A 14,313-nucleotide genomic window follows, 5' to 3' on the forward strand; every position below is an offset into this window, starting at 1 on the left:
AACAACTTCTTCACAACTTTTCTTAAATCTCTTTAGAACATGGCATCATGTGCAGCTTTTTGTGACCCTTCAGCTACTTTACAATGCTGGACAGGTTCTATTTAAGGATGTTTAGATTCAGCAAGCCTGGCAGTAGTCATATGCGAGTGTGACTGGTGAGATAGAACCCAATTGCCAAATGAATTTGCTCCTTTGCTAGATTGGTAGCTATGGGAGAAATTACTTTTTCACACAGGTACAGGTGGTCCTGGACAGAATTTTTCCTTCAAAAAAATTAAACCATAATTTAAATACTGTATTTTGTGTTCTCTTGGGTTATCTTTGTCTGACATTAAAATTTAGTTGATCTGAAACATTTAAGTGTGACAAATATGCAAAAATAGAAGACATCTGCAGGGGAGCAAATGACTATCTGAATTAACACTCATTTAACAGCTGACAAATATAATGCATGACTTCCACATATCCCTCCCCAACACTAGGATTAAACACACTGTGAACATACTGTACAGCACAGAATGTTACATTTAACACTGAAGATTAGACTGGCAAATACTTTTTTCACAGCACTGTAAGTTGAACAGTTTCCAACATTTGATGTTGGAATTGGTATGTAAACCATTCATCCCAAACCTTGAAGCTGTGGATGATACCTGGCCTGAGGACTGAACAACTGAAAGTATTCTCTATATATTGGCCTTTCAAACAGATGGTAATGAGTCATATGTCATTACAAACCAGCAGTACTAAACTACTGCCCAGTACTGACAGCATGCAGAAATGTGGCTGTGCAACAAAAATGTGATCAAAGGTAAAAAGCACAGGAAACAACAGAGGGGAAGTGTAGACTGAAATAGCTGTTGACTGAGTCAAAATAATAATAACAATAATATGCAAAATTTTGCCTTCCAGTGTGCATGGCAGAACCACTCTGCTTTCCACACCACATCAGCAATTTGCACAAACTGAGTTTGATTTGTATCCAGAAGGAAAGTCTTAATGAGATGATTTTTTTTGCATCCACTTGAGATTTGAAATCACTCCTGAAGAAGTGAGAAACTGTCGAAGATAGAGTGAGTGGATGCTGTCAGTGTTCTAGTTCCAACAGAACCTGGATGAATACTTTATATCTGCACAGCAGATGAAACTGTAGGCAATCAAAGGTTTGTGTATTTTATTTATCTTAGATTTCCCCAAGGGATGAATAATCTATCCATCTATCCATCCATCCATCCATCCATCCAGATGGCTGATGGCAATAACCTGCAGAAAGTGTCCATGGCACATTAAAGCGCAATTAAAATCATGTATGTTCCTAAACATCATATTGGTTTCGTGTTAAAGAACAATTTCATTATTCTATATTTTTCTTAGAATTGACAAATCCTATTTTAAAAAAGAAAACAAAAAAAATAAATCAATGCGATAGCCTGCCTGTTTCAGTTACTAAGACAAATTCCTTGTGTGTGCAGGCTCACTTGGCAATAAAGCTTTTTCTGATTTCTTTCCAACTTCCCTATGTCACTTTGCAACCTCAGCCTAAGATCCATTACAATCTGCAGAGCACAAGAGTCACAATTACATAGCTTTGTTTGAAAAATGCATATGTACATGCTCTGAGGTTAGATTGACAAGGCTGACATGGAATTCCTATCTGTGGTCCTTATTTAATTACATCTTTTGTTTATTTTGGACTTTTCGAGCGCAGCTACATTGTATAAAGATACACTTGACCAACAATTACTGAAATTGAAGGCAGTACAGCAACTGCTGGAGACTATGTTTAGTGCAAATTTGGTGTTTAAGTGACTAATTTCAGCATCAGGACAGTATATGTGCATGGTTTCGGTCTTGCATAGGGTTTGCTGGCAAGACAATGAATATCACCAGTGTGGTCGCTTGTAGAATGATGCTAGAATGTGATCACATCAGTGAAGAAAAAGGTTTTGATCTTTTACAAGACACCAGATTATGTGGGCATCCTGTTAGGAACTGGTCTTTGTTATAAGTGCAATATAAGAGTGGTTGCAAAACAATACAAGGACTACAAATGGGAAGATGTCCGTTTAGATTTACCATGCCTCTCCAACAAGAACACTAATAGTGCCACTGGCACCAACCTCATTTTAAGATAATTCCTCAGTTGTTGTGCAAGAGACTGATTATCTATGCTGTAGCTCATGCATCTATTATAAACTATATACATCTGCAGCTGAAAGTGAGCCAAGGCTTGTCCCCCATTCCTTTGCTTCACCTTGATAATATAATCAGAATTGAGTGGCCCATGTGTTCTGAGCGTCTGTCTGTCAGCCCCTCTTTGAAAGTCCAAGGAGGTGTTTCCAATCACATAAGAGCCTGTAGACACCAGAATGGTCTCATCCCTCCTCCCCTGAAGAGAGACAGCCTCAATGACTGAGGAAGAAACAAAGCAAAAAGGACATGGGAGTAATGGTTTGTTAATATATTGTAATTTTCAGTATGAATGTTATGTTCAACTCAATATGGCTGCACTACCTTCATCAAAAATTGCAAATGCATTAAACATGATCAACAAAACCTGAGGGCCCTCGGGATGAAAACTGTTGTTTGCTTCCAAAAAATAAAAACTAAATAAATAATAAGCTTTGTTATCTAATATAGGCAACGGTAACTACAGAAAACACCATTTCTTGGGGGAGGTACCATCAAACAAGGTATCACAACCTCGTTAATGATTCCACAAAACCACAGCTGAAGGAAAAAATAAATAAATATGAAAAGGCAAGAAAATAAAAACAATAAATAAAATGCAAAATATTACATAGAATACAAAGAAAGTGGACCCAGGAATCACCTTTGGTTTGCTCTTCGTAGGAATGCTGAATTGCAGTTGTTAATTTCACATAGGTTGGAAGTCCAGGTAGGCCAAAGACAGAGTTGCGTTGTTAAAACCCTTTAAGCTTCAGTGTACCGCCGGCGGTACACCTACTAATTTGCATAGGAATTTCAAGAATGTCCGACGGGTGCAAACGCGATTATACAAACACTATACACCGATGGAAAGCTTAGATTCTCATGAATCCGCCGGTATAAACCACTTTCAGATGCGATTACCACAGCGGGTGAGAAAAACACATTTGTCCGACAAAAACAAATATTCATCCATCCGTTCTCTATACACGGCTTCAAAGCACACAGCGCGACTCACATTTCCGGGTTATTATTACACACAAAAAAAAAGATTCCACAAAAAACGGCCATAATCCAACCTTTTACATCAGATGACACAAGCCAGTAAACTATTTTGTCCAAAACATGTCCTGAAGTCGGTATAAAATCCCCGAATCGGTCGTTTTCAAGGAAATGCACCTCCCGATGCGCGTCCAATATTCCCCGTATTTTTCGTAATTTTTTTATTTAAAAATAGAATATTAGCGATTTTTTGTACTGAAAACGGCTGGAATTGACTGAAGCTTAAAGGGTTAAATCCCCATATTTCAAATGTACAGAGGAAAACTGTTTGAACGATGTAATTACAAATGTGCTGTGCAAAAAACCTTGTGCTTTTACATTGCTTGCTTATTCAGGTTTGTGTCATGATGGCACAACACTCGCAATGTAGCTTTGGGCCATATTCTCCTGCTCCTCCTAGGACTTTTGCTTTCCCTTTCCCAGTGTCTTTCGTGTCTATCCTGGGTTCTGCAAGGTCAGGTGCTCATACCCTGAAATTATTTTGCTAAGTAGGAGTAGAAATTCTTCACCTTCTAAATGTTTGAGTTCCAGTCTATGCTTACCCTGCAAATAAAAAATATTGTACATGCTTGTATCTGGGCTGCACAGTGGATTGGTGGTTAGCACTTTGGCCTTGCAGCTAGAAGCTCCCCGGTTCGCATCCTGGCCTGTGATCTTTCTGCATGGAGTTTGCATATTCTTCCTAAAAAATAGCCATAGAGCCATTAAGTTGTTGTGTGAGTTTTGGTTCCACTCATAGTTCAAGTTAAAACCAAACTGGACCACAAGAGGTAAGCAACAACCAAAATTTCACAAGACAGTTTACCCCAGAGGAGCTGGAAGCAGGTATCTCCCCCATCAAACCAGGAAAGGCAATGGGTTTAGACAACAACGCCAGTGAGCAGATCAAGAACTTCTGTTAAGAGGCTAGGAAGTTGCTACTTGCACCATATTACAACTATTTGACAACTCAGAAGCTTCAAAATGTCTGGAAGAAATCCCACAGCACTGCTGAAGCCAGGGAAAGCTCCATCACTTCTCATGAGCTACAGACCAATCTCTCTCCTTTCCGAAGTGACCAAATATACTGAATACCTACTTTATTCTTTGAAATTATCTCAAATAGCACTTCTTATTAATAAAGTTAGCAATGAATGTAGCTATACATGTGAATAGTCTGCATCAAACGCATGTCTCACATTGCACGCAATTGAACACTAAGCCAACCAAAAAAAAACGAAATGATGATGTAAAGGCATTACATGTATGACAGAATAAGGTTCTCCGCACTCAGTGTGGACGAGTCACTCACCTATCATATCAGGGCCTTTGGCATTGAGTCTGAGAAAGCGGCTTCCGGCTGGCACCTCCAACACTGTCTTCAGAGCTGCAGGCAGTAACAAGGATGGAAGGGTTTCATTTTCACGTTAAATGCAATGCAATATACAGACAAGTGGCAAATTAAAGGAAAAATTCATACAGTTGAGTCAAGACACAAATCCTATAGAAGGAATATAGATTCAATAGAATATAGAGAATAGACAGACAGAATTGTTTGGACTTGGAGAAGCCGTGACCCTTGTCTCTCAGTCCGCGCTTTTGGTTTTATGACCAGGAGACTTACTTAACCTACAAATGTAGTAGAACATTTAGCAATCTGAAAGTCCTTCATTGGACTCATTGCTCCTGAATCCACAGCTTAACACACAGAATAGACAAAAATTCTTCTTCTAAAAGAAATCAAAACTGGGTCACTTTCTTGACTAATGAGCAGGTTTGATGCTCTGGTTGGGCAACTTGGTGCCAAATCTCACATATGACTTATGAATAATGACTTGATGTAACAGCTGCATTGAGGTACGGCTGAATTCCTGAATGCTTCCAGCAGCTTTGGTAGCACACACCACTGTGTTGTCTAAAGTAGAATGCATTAAACCATTTAAATGAGCTACTTCACTTTTAATGTAGTACTGTCTGGACTTTTGGACATGCGCATTGATGTACTTCAGATTTTGCCCATTAAACAAAGGTATCTTGTTGAGCACACACTCCCATCGTAGCTGAGGTGTTAATCACGAACCTTATCGACACCGTTTCTTTGAGTAATTTGTCTCATCCTTCTAATCTCACTGTCTAAAAATCTCAGAATAATTATTCAACTTAAAGTTATCTTTGACACTGTAGTCACTCGAGTCAATACCATGTTGAAAGGGTCTTGTATTCATTCAAGCTGGTATTGAGTTTTACCAACACTAAGAGAAGCTTGAATTCTTTGCAGAAATATGCTTGGAAAAAGGCCCATTTAATTTCTAACATAAGAAAGGTGAACAGCCAGACTGAATCATGCTTTAAAATCTCTCTTTCAGTCCGTAAGGAGATAGGATGCGTCTAAAGCTGTTTTCTAACTACTAGCATGCCAAAGGATGGGTGTTTTCACTATTCCACATCAGCAGTTTAAAATCAATCACGGTCGTGATCAGTATCAGCTAAAAGCTTATCATAACTTAAAACAAACATGAATGTATAATTTATTAAGTTAAACAGATTTTTCAGTTTTGTTTTATTGTCTTGACAGGTTTAAAAGCACACAGCTCCTTTTTTCATACAGATAAATGTTCAATCAATCAAAATTTATTTATAGAGCACTTTACAACATTCAAAGTGTTTTCCAGTTACAATCAAACAGTAATATTAGAATAAAAGCAAATTAAAAAGTGTTGTCTCACCCAGTTCATAAAGTGGTTCAACAGACCAAAAATCAGATAAACACTACAGTAGTTCTTTTATATCTTTGATGGTATATTGAGTAATGGTTTGAATCAATCTTCCTAAATGGTTTAATGACAAAGAGAACAATGACTTATTTCAGTGTCATTTGAGGGTCCATTTAGCTGTTCTTATCACAAGGACAAAGGAGGGGGACAGTGGACGTACTAAGACAGTCAGACAGTGAGTTGGCATTTGCCTACACTATGAAGGAGGGCGACTATTTTCTTTTGATTTACATCTTGGATTTCAAGCAATTTAGCTGTCAGCTTGTTATGCTGCCCCAAGGTGAAATTTAGAATCAATGAACAGAACTTCTGTCACAGTTTTAACAAAAAAAAAATGGCAAAGTGGCAGCAGCTGTAGAACAGAGAGCTCAGTCATGCCTGAGCTACACTGAGGGTTCTCAATTATGAAAGAAAATTTCTCTGTCATCACACTCCCTGTTTATAGAAAAGTCCTTTTGCTCTTTTGACAGACTGACTCAAGGAGATCACCACACTACAGTTGCTGCCATCCGTAAATCTGCCTGCTCTACACCTGCACAGCAGCACTGATCACTTCTGTACATCTAAATGAGGTCAGGTCTCTCTTGAGAAAGAGACCTTGTGTCTCAGTGAGACTACCTGCACAAATAAAGGTTAAATAATAAATAAAAAACATTCGCAAATGTGTTAACTCCAGCAAGGCTTTCTATCTAGTCAATCATGAGACTCTCTTGTGTGTATGGTGAGGTCTTGCTCACCATGTACATAAACAGCACAGAACTAAACTATTGAAAGCATTTACAGCTATGAAAAGATTGGCCTGCAAAAATACTCTACTTTATCTACTAGAAGTTGTTCTTCCTCTACAACAACAAAAGCAAGTGTGGTATTGGTGTGATACATTTAGAAACAAATGGGATGTTCATTTTTATATTCATTCTGTGAAAGGTACTTTTTCTTTTGGCATCAAAGGAGAGTTGAGTTCAAATAATTAAGCTGCTCTGGCAGCCAGCCACTGGGCTTTGCCCCTTAAGATAATTATGTTTGGAGGCTACATCTGCAATGCCTTAAATTTATTGGAGCAATGAAATAAATTCAACTGCAGTCATAACAGGGTTTTTAGCTCAATAATGGAGATTAAATGAAAAGAATTTTTTGAAGCAACCTTCAAAATAAATTTGGGCTATGAAACATAGATAAACAACTGCGAGCTCATTTTACATGAGTCTGCTGAATCCGTAAATTAATGCTTTAGGGAATACTGTGGTCAATTCATTTTTCAAATGTAATAACTGATAAATAATGGAGTCACAAATAATGGATGAGAGGAAACAAAGGTTATACACTATATGTCTGTAAATAAACTCAGTTACCAAGCTAAGCCTAAATGATGTGACTGGTTTAAGGTGTCAACTGTCCTCTTTTGTGACACTAAAGCTGACAGCAAGATAGATATGACATGAGACAGAAACTTTATAACTCAACTGGAAAAAATACAAATGAGTCACAGGTATAGTCACTTTAGCCAGGAAACTTTGATACTTGACTAAGAAGCTTAACAGATTCCCCACTGGACAGGGATAAAACAAGCGCTGGCAGGGAGTCCCATAACGTAACCTACTGATCAGCCACAACATTACAACCACTGATGGTTTCATGATCGCTCTGTAACCAAACTCCCAATCCCTCCCAACAAGCCTAATCCACAAGATTCCCCCAGACATCCTGTGTCTATGGTGCAACAGGTTACAGTTGGCATGAAGACGGATGGGATTTATTCAATGTTAGCCATTTGTGGCTCATCAGTGTACAGTATGTATTCAAGTATACAAGGTAACACAAAGTCTCATGGACAGTATAAGCAAAAGCATGATAAAATCTTTGAAGGGAGGTGATATGGTATCAAGTCAAAGACAGACACGTGTAGTTTGTAGTTGAGAAAGTTCATAGCAAAATACTGATGACATAACATGTGATGCCTTAGCTTTGTGTTGCTAGTGTTATTGGTCTTTCAATACAAGCATCTAATCCAGACAGAGTACAACTGCTGGATGAATTTGTCATTTTACTGAATGTTTCCAAGTTTGGACACGCCTTCTCATTCAATGCTTTTTATTTAATTATTTTATACATTGTAGATTAATACTGAAGACATGAAAACTATAAAATAATACATATTGAATTATGCTGTCAACAAAAAAGTGTTCATCTTAAGTATTAATGTATAATGTAGAAGATGAAAAACCATTGAATGAGAAGGTGTGTCCAAACTTTTCACTGGTAGAGTATGTTGGATGGATTTTCTTGAAATTTGGTACACATATCCATTGTGCCAAAGGATGAATCCTGATAAGTCATGTAAAACATGTTGCAATTTAATGGAATCCACCAATATCTTCATTATCATTACATTAATTACTACTGTGTAGTAACTGTGTATACCTTTGTCTATTGTATTCTATATTTTTATATCGGATTCTATTTTTTTATTATCAATGCATGCACATTGACTTTTACTATTATTATCTTATCTTTTTTACTTACTATTCTATTTGTACTTGCACCAAGAGCACCAGAGAAAAATTCCTTGTAAGTGTAAAAACCTACTTGACAATAAAACTGATTCTGATCATTTAATGGAAAGATTTCATTTTTGTGAATTTTTAATCATTTCAACAACAATGTGTAGCTTTGGTTTCAGACCATATTTAAACTTCGGTTGACTTTTAATGATGAGTTAATTAATTGTATTGCTGGTAAAGAAACAAAACTAGCATAATACAGGGGTATAGAGTTCTTCTGTGTGCAACATCACTCTAAGATGGAATAATGGATTTGGAGGAAATTTTCAGAGAAGGTCAGAAATGACACCAAGTGATTAGATTTTGACAGTGATGCGGCTTATAGTCTGGAACCACGGATTTGTTAAAGATTTCTGTATCACTGGGAGTCACAGCGTCACTGTAACTATGACAACAAGTGAATGCTACGTCAACTGCCTGTTGGCGATCACATGATTGCAATCCTACTATGAATCGACCGCTGCAGACCACACATTTTTTAAAGATTTAATCCGTCAAAAATCATACAACAACTGAGCAGCCTTGGCAGAGTACTGCAGTCTGAGTGCTTTTCTAATTCATTTATTCATTCATTCATTCATTTTCAGCCACCAAATTTATAACATCTGATACAACATCTCAGCTTGAGAGAAATTAACTCTGGTATGTATATTTGCCGCCAATATCTACTTTATTAATCTAAAAAGAACAAAACATCTAAACCAACTTTCCCCTGGTGAAAACTGCATTTTTACATTTCAAGCACTGAAGTTGTGCAGCTCATGCCTCAACACCAGGTAGGCAAAGTTTAAAGAGGAGTATAGAAAGAATATGTAGACATCTTTGAGTACAGACAGTGATATCCATCTGTGTGTGTTTGCTTTTAACATGAAATTTAAAGTTTTATGTGACCTTTAAGTATTTATGTAATTACTGGTGGGTTTGTGTATTTAGTAACATTCAAGAAATCAAGCAATGAATGCTGATGTCCATGTTAGTATTTTTTTTTCTTCATCTAATCTCTTCTAAAAAAAAAATGCAATGTTAGTCAGTAAAGCAGTTTAAAACCAAGATCGAAATGGGTTCAACTCATTTCCAAACATATTGAAAATTCCACGTAAGAGCAGAAAACTAGAATCTCAAGGCAACAGTGGGGTCAGGTGAAACAGAGTTACGGACTTTAACTCTCAGTATTCAGTTTTAAAAATCTGCAAGAAAAATGGCCATGCATGAATAGTGTAGCTCCATCTACTGGATGGTAGATTGGCTGAAAGCTATTAAAAAAAGAGCCAGGGCTGAGATGGCTCCTTAGGCAGGTGCCCAACTGAGCACAGACTGACATACAGCCAAGCCAGGTAAGATCCACAAGTCCCAGCTAGAGAAATATAAAGCTTTGTTATGTGCCTATTACTAAGCCTGACTGGTCAGAGATGCAGCACTGCACGATTTGTTTACAGTTTCAAACCCAGCAACAAAAAAAAAAAAAAAAAAAAATCAGACCTGAGCTAAAGGTAATATCTCAAGAATGATCTAGAAAACTAAGCTGAGCCCATTGCAGATGAGGTGTAAACACAAAGAGGTGCAAGGGTATTTCAGATTTAAACTTACGGTCCTAAATATTACAGATTAGCGGAGTTAAGCATTCTGGAAAGTGAAGCTAAGAAATGAAACTCAAGCGAGTGAAGGCATGATGTGGGTTACATCCTTTTGAGGATGATGGTGAGATACGTACATTGTTCTGGCGTTAGGTGGGGTATGGCCTGTCCTCGTACCAGCTGACATGTGGATCCATCGCCACTGCAGACGCCACAGTTATCCTCCCTGGCACCACTGGCAAGCTGCCGATCGCAGCCCACCTCCTGCATACACATCACCAATACAAAGAGCTAACAGGCTGACCAGCTGACAAAAGGCTCGATGGCTGCAGATGTAATATAGTCAAAGAAAGGCACACGATAACAGAAGGTAATTAAATGACTGATTCATTACCTGAGGAGCAAACAGTAATTCCAACAATGACCTGGTTTATCACATAAGGATGAATACATTAGAAAATTTGCTTCCGTCACATTTCTTAACATTGCAAACTAAATTATCAATCAATTAATAAAAAATAAGAAAAAACATGCATTGTTATCTGTAATTATGACAGTGGTCATTGGTTGGAGCTGAAACAGTCACAAGTTGTGAGTCTTAAATTCTATAAACATTAGTTGGTCTGTAGTCTGGAGGACTGGTGTTCTATTCCAGTTTTTGCCTGACCTGGATTCTTAATATAGTATACTCTATGATAAAATTCAACTTGAATACTTTGAATAAAACCATGTAGAATAAAAAGAAAGAAATACGTATAATCAGATGCATCCCAGTATTTCTTTCAAGTCACAGGGGCCTTATATGCGATCTCAAGTAATACAAATGCATGACAATTAAGTGTGATCCCAGAATTACTGTGCAGGCAATGTTTCCAAAATCCCCACGGGGTGCAATTGTTGGTGCAGCACCACATTTAAATGAGACTTCCTTGACTTCAAAAACAATCGCAAGGTTTTATAAAAGGTTAAAATACCTGTTCATCTGCAATACCCACTTTACCCTCTAGAGCAATGTTGAGGGCTAAAAGTCTATCCCAGCTTACATCTGGCCAGAGGTAGGGACAGGACACCAGATAGCAGGGCTTACAAAGAACACAGATGCTTCATGGGAAATCAGAGACCCAGGTGCAGGCAGTAAACACAGCAGACCAGATACATGAAAAATGAGTTCATTTCACAATGCGAAGACTGAGAGACTGCGAAAGGATGAATGGGAAAGGGTTAAGGAGAAGGGACTGACTGACTGACAGAAGACTAAGGAATCAAATGCTGACATGGATCAATTGTGACCTCTGTAGGAAGCTGGGAAGATAACCTAACCAGGAGGTGGAAACTAGACACATGACCTGGAAGTGCCAACACTACAGGGGTCGAAGAAAGACAAGTTACACAAGAATCTTACACATGGAAACTATTAAGCTATTCATTGGACTTGAACTATTTGAATTTCAATTTTTAAAAAAAATGAAAAAAATTGGGGCATTCTAAAACTTTTGATCGGTTATGTAGATGGATGAAAAATATTTTGAATTCATTCAGACCAATGATTTTAGAGCAGACCTTGACAGTGTCCTGCAGGCAGGTCGTGCTTTGCAAGCTGAAACCAGCAGGTTTTACAGAATACCATGACACAATCAATTAAGGAAAAATCAAATGTAATTAGTGTCCTCTTGACACCAAAAGTGTTGGACTTCCTCAGTAGACACTGTAGCTGCTGAGATTTTCTGAGGATCTCCTCAGTGTTGGATGAAATTTGACTGCGTTATCACAAATGTGCCCAGGTATTTGTATTCATCCACCATCTCTACCTTCATCCCATGGTTGACTGGCTGCTGTAGCCAGCTCCCGCTGCCTGCTGGAGAAGGTCACCACCATCTCTTTGGTCTTTTCTACACTTGGCTCCAGGAAAGATTTATCACACCACTCATGAAGTGATGAGCTGTGGTAGTGTGATGGGCCTGAGAGCAGGGACAGGAGAACCTGTCATCTGTATACTTAACCAGATGACAGTCTGGGTGGGTGGACCTGCAGTCATCGCTATAGTGGATGATTTAGATGAAGAGGACGCTTTTCTAGTGTATTAGGTCCAAAATCTTCTCCTTGCATGTACTGTCCAAATAATAAAACAAGTGAAATATGAGCCTCTGTCACGGGAAGTCATCAAATTGTTAGTTTTTGTCTTGATGAAACTGCACCACTTTTTTCTCACTGTATCTACGAACACAAATGACGGATGTGTCTAAACACATCAAAGGTGGATGACAGTTACAAGACAAGATTTTATTTAGAATTTAACCTCTTACCTGACATATTCCACTGATGCACATGTCAAAGGCGTCCGCTCGGCATCGTGTCCCATCCAGCACCTTAGGGGCCAGTTCAATGGTGAGACCTCCACCTTTAGCTTGGCACCGCAGTGCACAAGGTGCAGAGGAGTCATAAGGTGCTGGGACCCACTCATAAGTGACACCCTGGTACTTGATGTCATTGTGGGCTGAACACTGCTGGGCACGGAAATCACCTGACTCCACAGGGCAGTCCTGAAGAGAGGAACAGTGAAGACAGCGTGTCACCACAATAATGTTTTCATTTATTTTATCACCACTTTATTGGCATTTAAAGAACGTTATTACAACTTCCACTTAGAACAAACAGGACAAAAACTCCACAAGACACAATTAAAGCTGTGCAAATCAATGTTTGTGGATCACACCATAGGCTTTTTTTTTAACCTATAGACACAACCTATTGTTCTGGGAATTTTTTCCCACAAATTCTGATTTTAACATGATCACGTGGACTGATATAGCAGTTCTACAAATGAGTTCCGAGCTTCATCAAATCTGCTGCTCAAACCGTAAGTTACATTATTTGTTTTCTCTCATATAAAGAATATTATTGCAAGATTTGTGTGTGTCATTTCCAATCAAACTTACAAATATTTGAAGATGTGCTTGTTCCAAGTGGAGTTTACAAGTAACAAATCAACCAGTAACATCACAAAATGATACATCCTGTGTGCTACAACCAAAACATTGTACTGAAAATGCTTAAATATATATTTTTTTAATTTCCTGTGCATAAACAGTCAGGCCAGTATCTCTTCTTAAAAGGCACATGCCAATTAAAATCTTAAACACTGACATCTGTGATTAAATATTAGACTAAACTTGCAATTCTGCCCAACACTACATGGCTCATCACCACATGACAAAAGGCATCAGAGATCAGAAGTTGATGTCAATTCAGTTCAACTTTAGTTATATAATGCGAGTTACCAGTCTCACTGTCTCAAGATGCTTTACAAAACCGATACGCCTGAACCTGCAGAACAAGCCCTAAGGTGACAGTGGCAAGGAAAAAACCTTGAGTAGAACTCAGCTCAGAGTCATAAAACTGGGAGAATCACAAATGTGGACAACTATAGGCCTATTGCCCTGGCTACTGTCTTTTCAAAGGTTTTTGAAAGTGTTCTGCTGATTCGATTACAGAGGCATGTTGTCATTTCAGATGAGCAATTTGGTTTTAAGACACACCATGGAACAGACATGTGCATTTATGCCCTGAAAGAGGCAGTAAGTCAGTATAGAAGGCAGAACTCCACCATGCACCTGTGCTTCTTAGATGCTTCTAAGGCCTTTGACCGAATCAACCACTGCAAGCTGTTTGAAAAGCTCCAACAATGTAAAATTCCTGATTTTTTAATTCGGGTCTTACACTTTTGGTACACGCACCAAACAGTGCAGGTCAGATGGGGAAGCGCAATCTCTGAGCCTTTTCATGTGACCAATGGAGTGAGGCAGGGTGGGATCTTGTCCCCTATGCTTTTTAACCTCTACATGGATGATCTCTCTGTGAGGTTAAATAACTGTAAAACTGGTTGCATGGTGGGGGAGAGACTTTTGAACCACCTACTCTATGCAGATGACTTGGTCATCATGTCCCCCTATTCTGCTGGCCTGCAGCAACTGCTCAAGGTCTGCTCAGAGTATGGTGAGCAGTATGACATAAAGTTTAATTCTAAAAAGAGTGTGGTGATGGTTGTGAGGGCTCAAGAGCAGAGTAAAGCTGTTTTTCCTACATTCTATCTGGCAGGAGAGGAGCTTTCTGTGGTGGAAAAGGTAAAATACCTTGGTCATATCATCAGGAACGACCTGTCTGATGATGATGATATTCAAAGGCAGTATTGTAAAT

General features: G+C 38.5%; 1 protein-coding gene across 8 annotated transcripts in view; it reads right to left on the reverse strand.

The window, feature by feature from the left end:
• The window catches only part of adamtsl3 (ADAMTS-like 3), a 159,167-nt gene that overhangs the window by 59,222 nt on the left and 85,632 nt on the right, over positions 1-14,313 (reverse strand). For all 8 annotated transcript variants that reach the window (XR_007937122.1, XR_002596633.2, XR_007937121.1 and 5 more), the window contains 4 exons: positions 12,423-12,659; positions 10,257-10,383; positions 4,523-4,597; positions 2,255-2,412 (listed from right to left, as the gene is read on the reverse strand). Coding sequence is in view for 5 of the 8 variants with exons in the window: in XM_022213933.2 (XP_022069625.2) it covers positions 2,255-2,412; positions 4,523-4,597; positions 10,257-10,383; positions 12,423-12,659 (597 nt within the window). In the remaining 3 variants the exon portion in view is untranslated. The remainder of the gene's footprint in view (positions 1-2,254; positions 2,413-4,522; positions 4,598-10,256; positions 10,384-12,422; positions 12,660-14,313) is intronic.

The sequence above is a fragment of the Acanthochromis polyacanthus genome, chromosome 2, assembly GCF_021347895.1.
Source record: "Acanthochromis polyacanthus isolate Apoly-LR-REF ecotype Palm Island chromosome 2, KAUST_Apoly_ChrSc, whole genome shotgun sequence".
NCBI lineage: Eukaryota > Metazoa > Chordata > Actinopteri > Pomacentridae > Acanthochromis > Acanthochromis polyacanthus.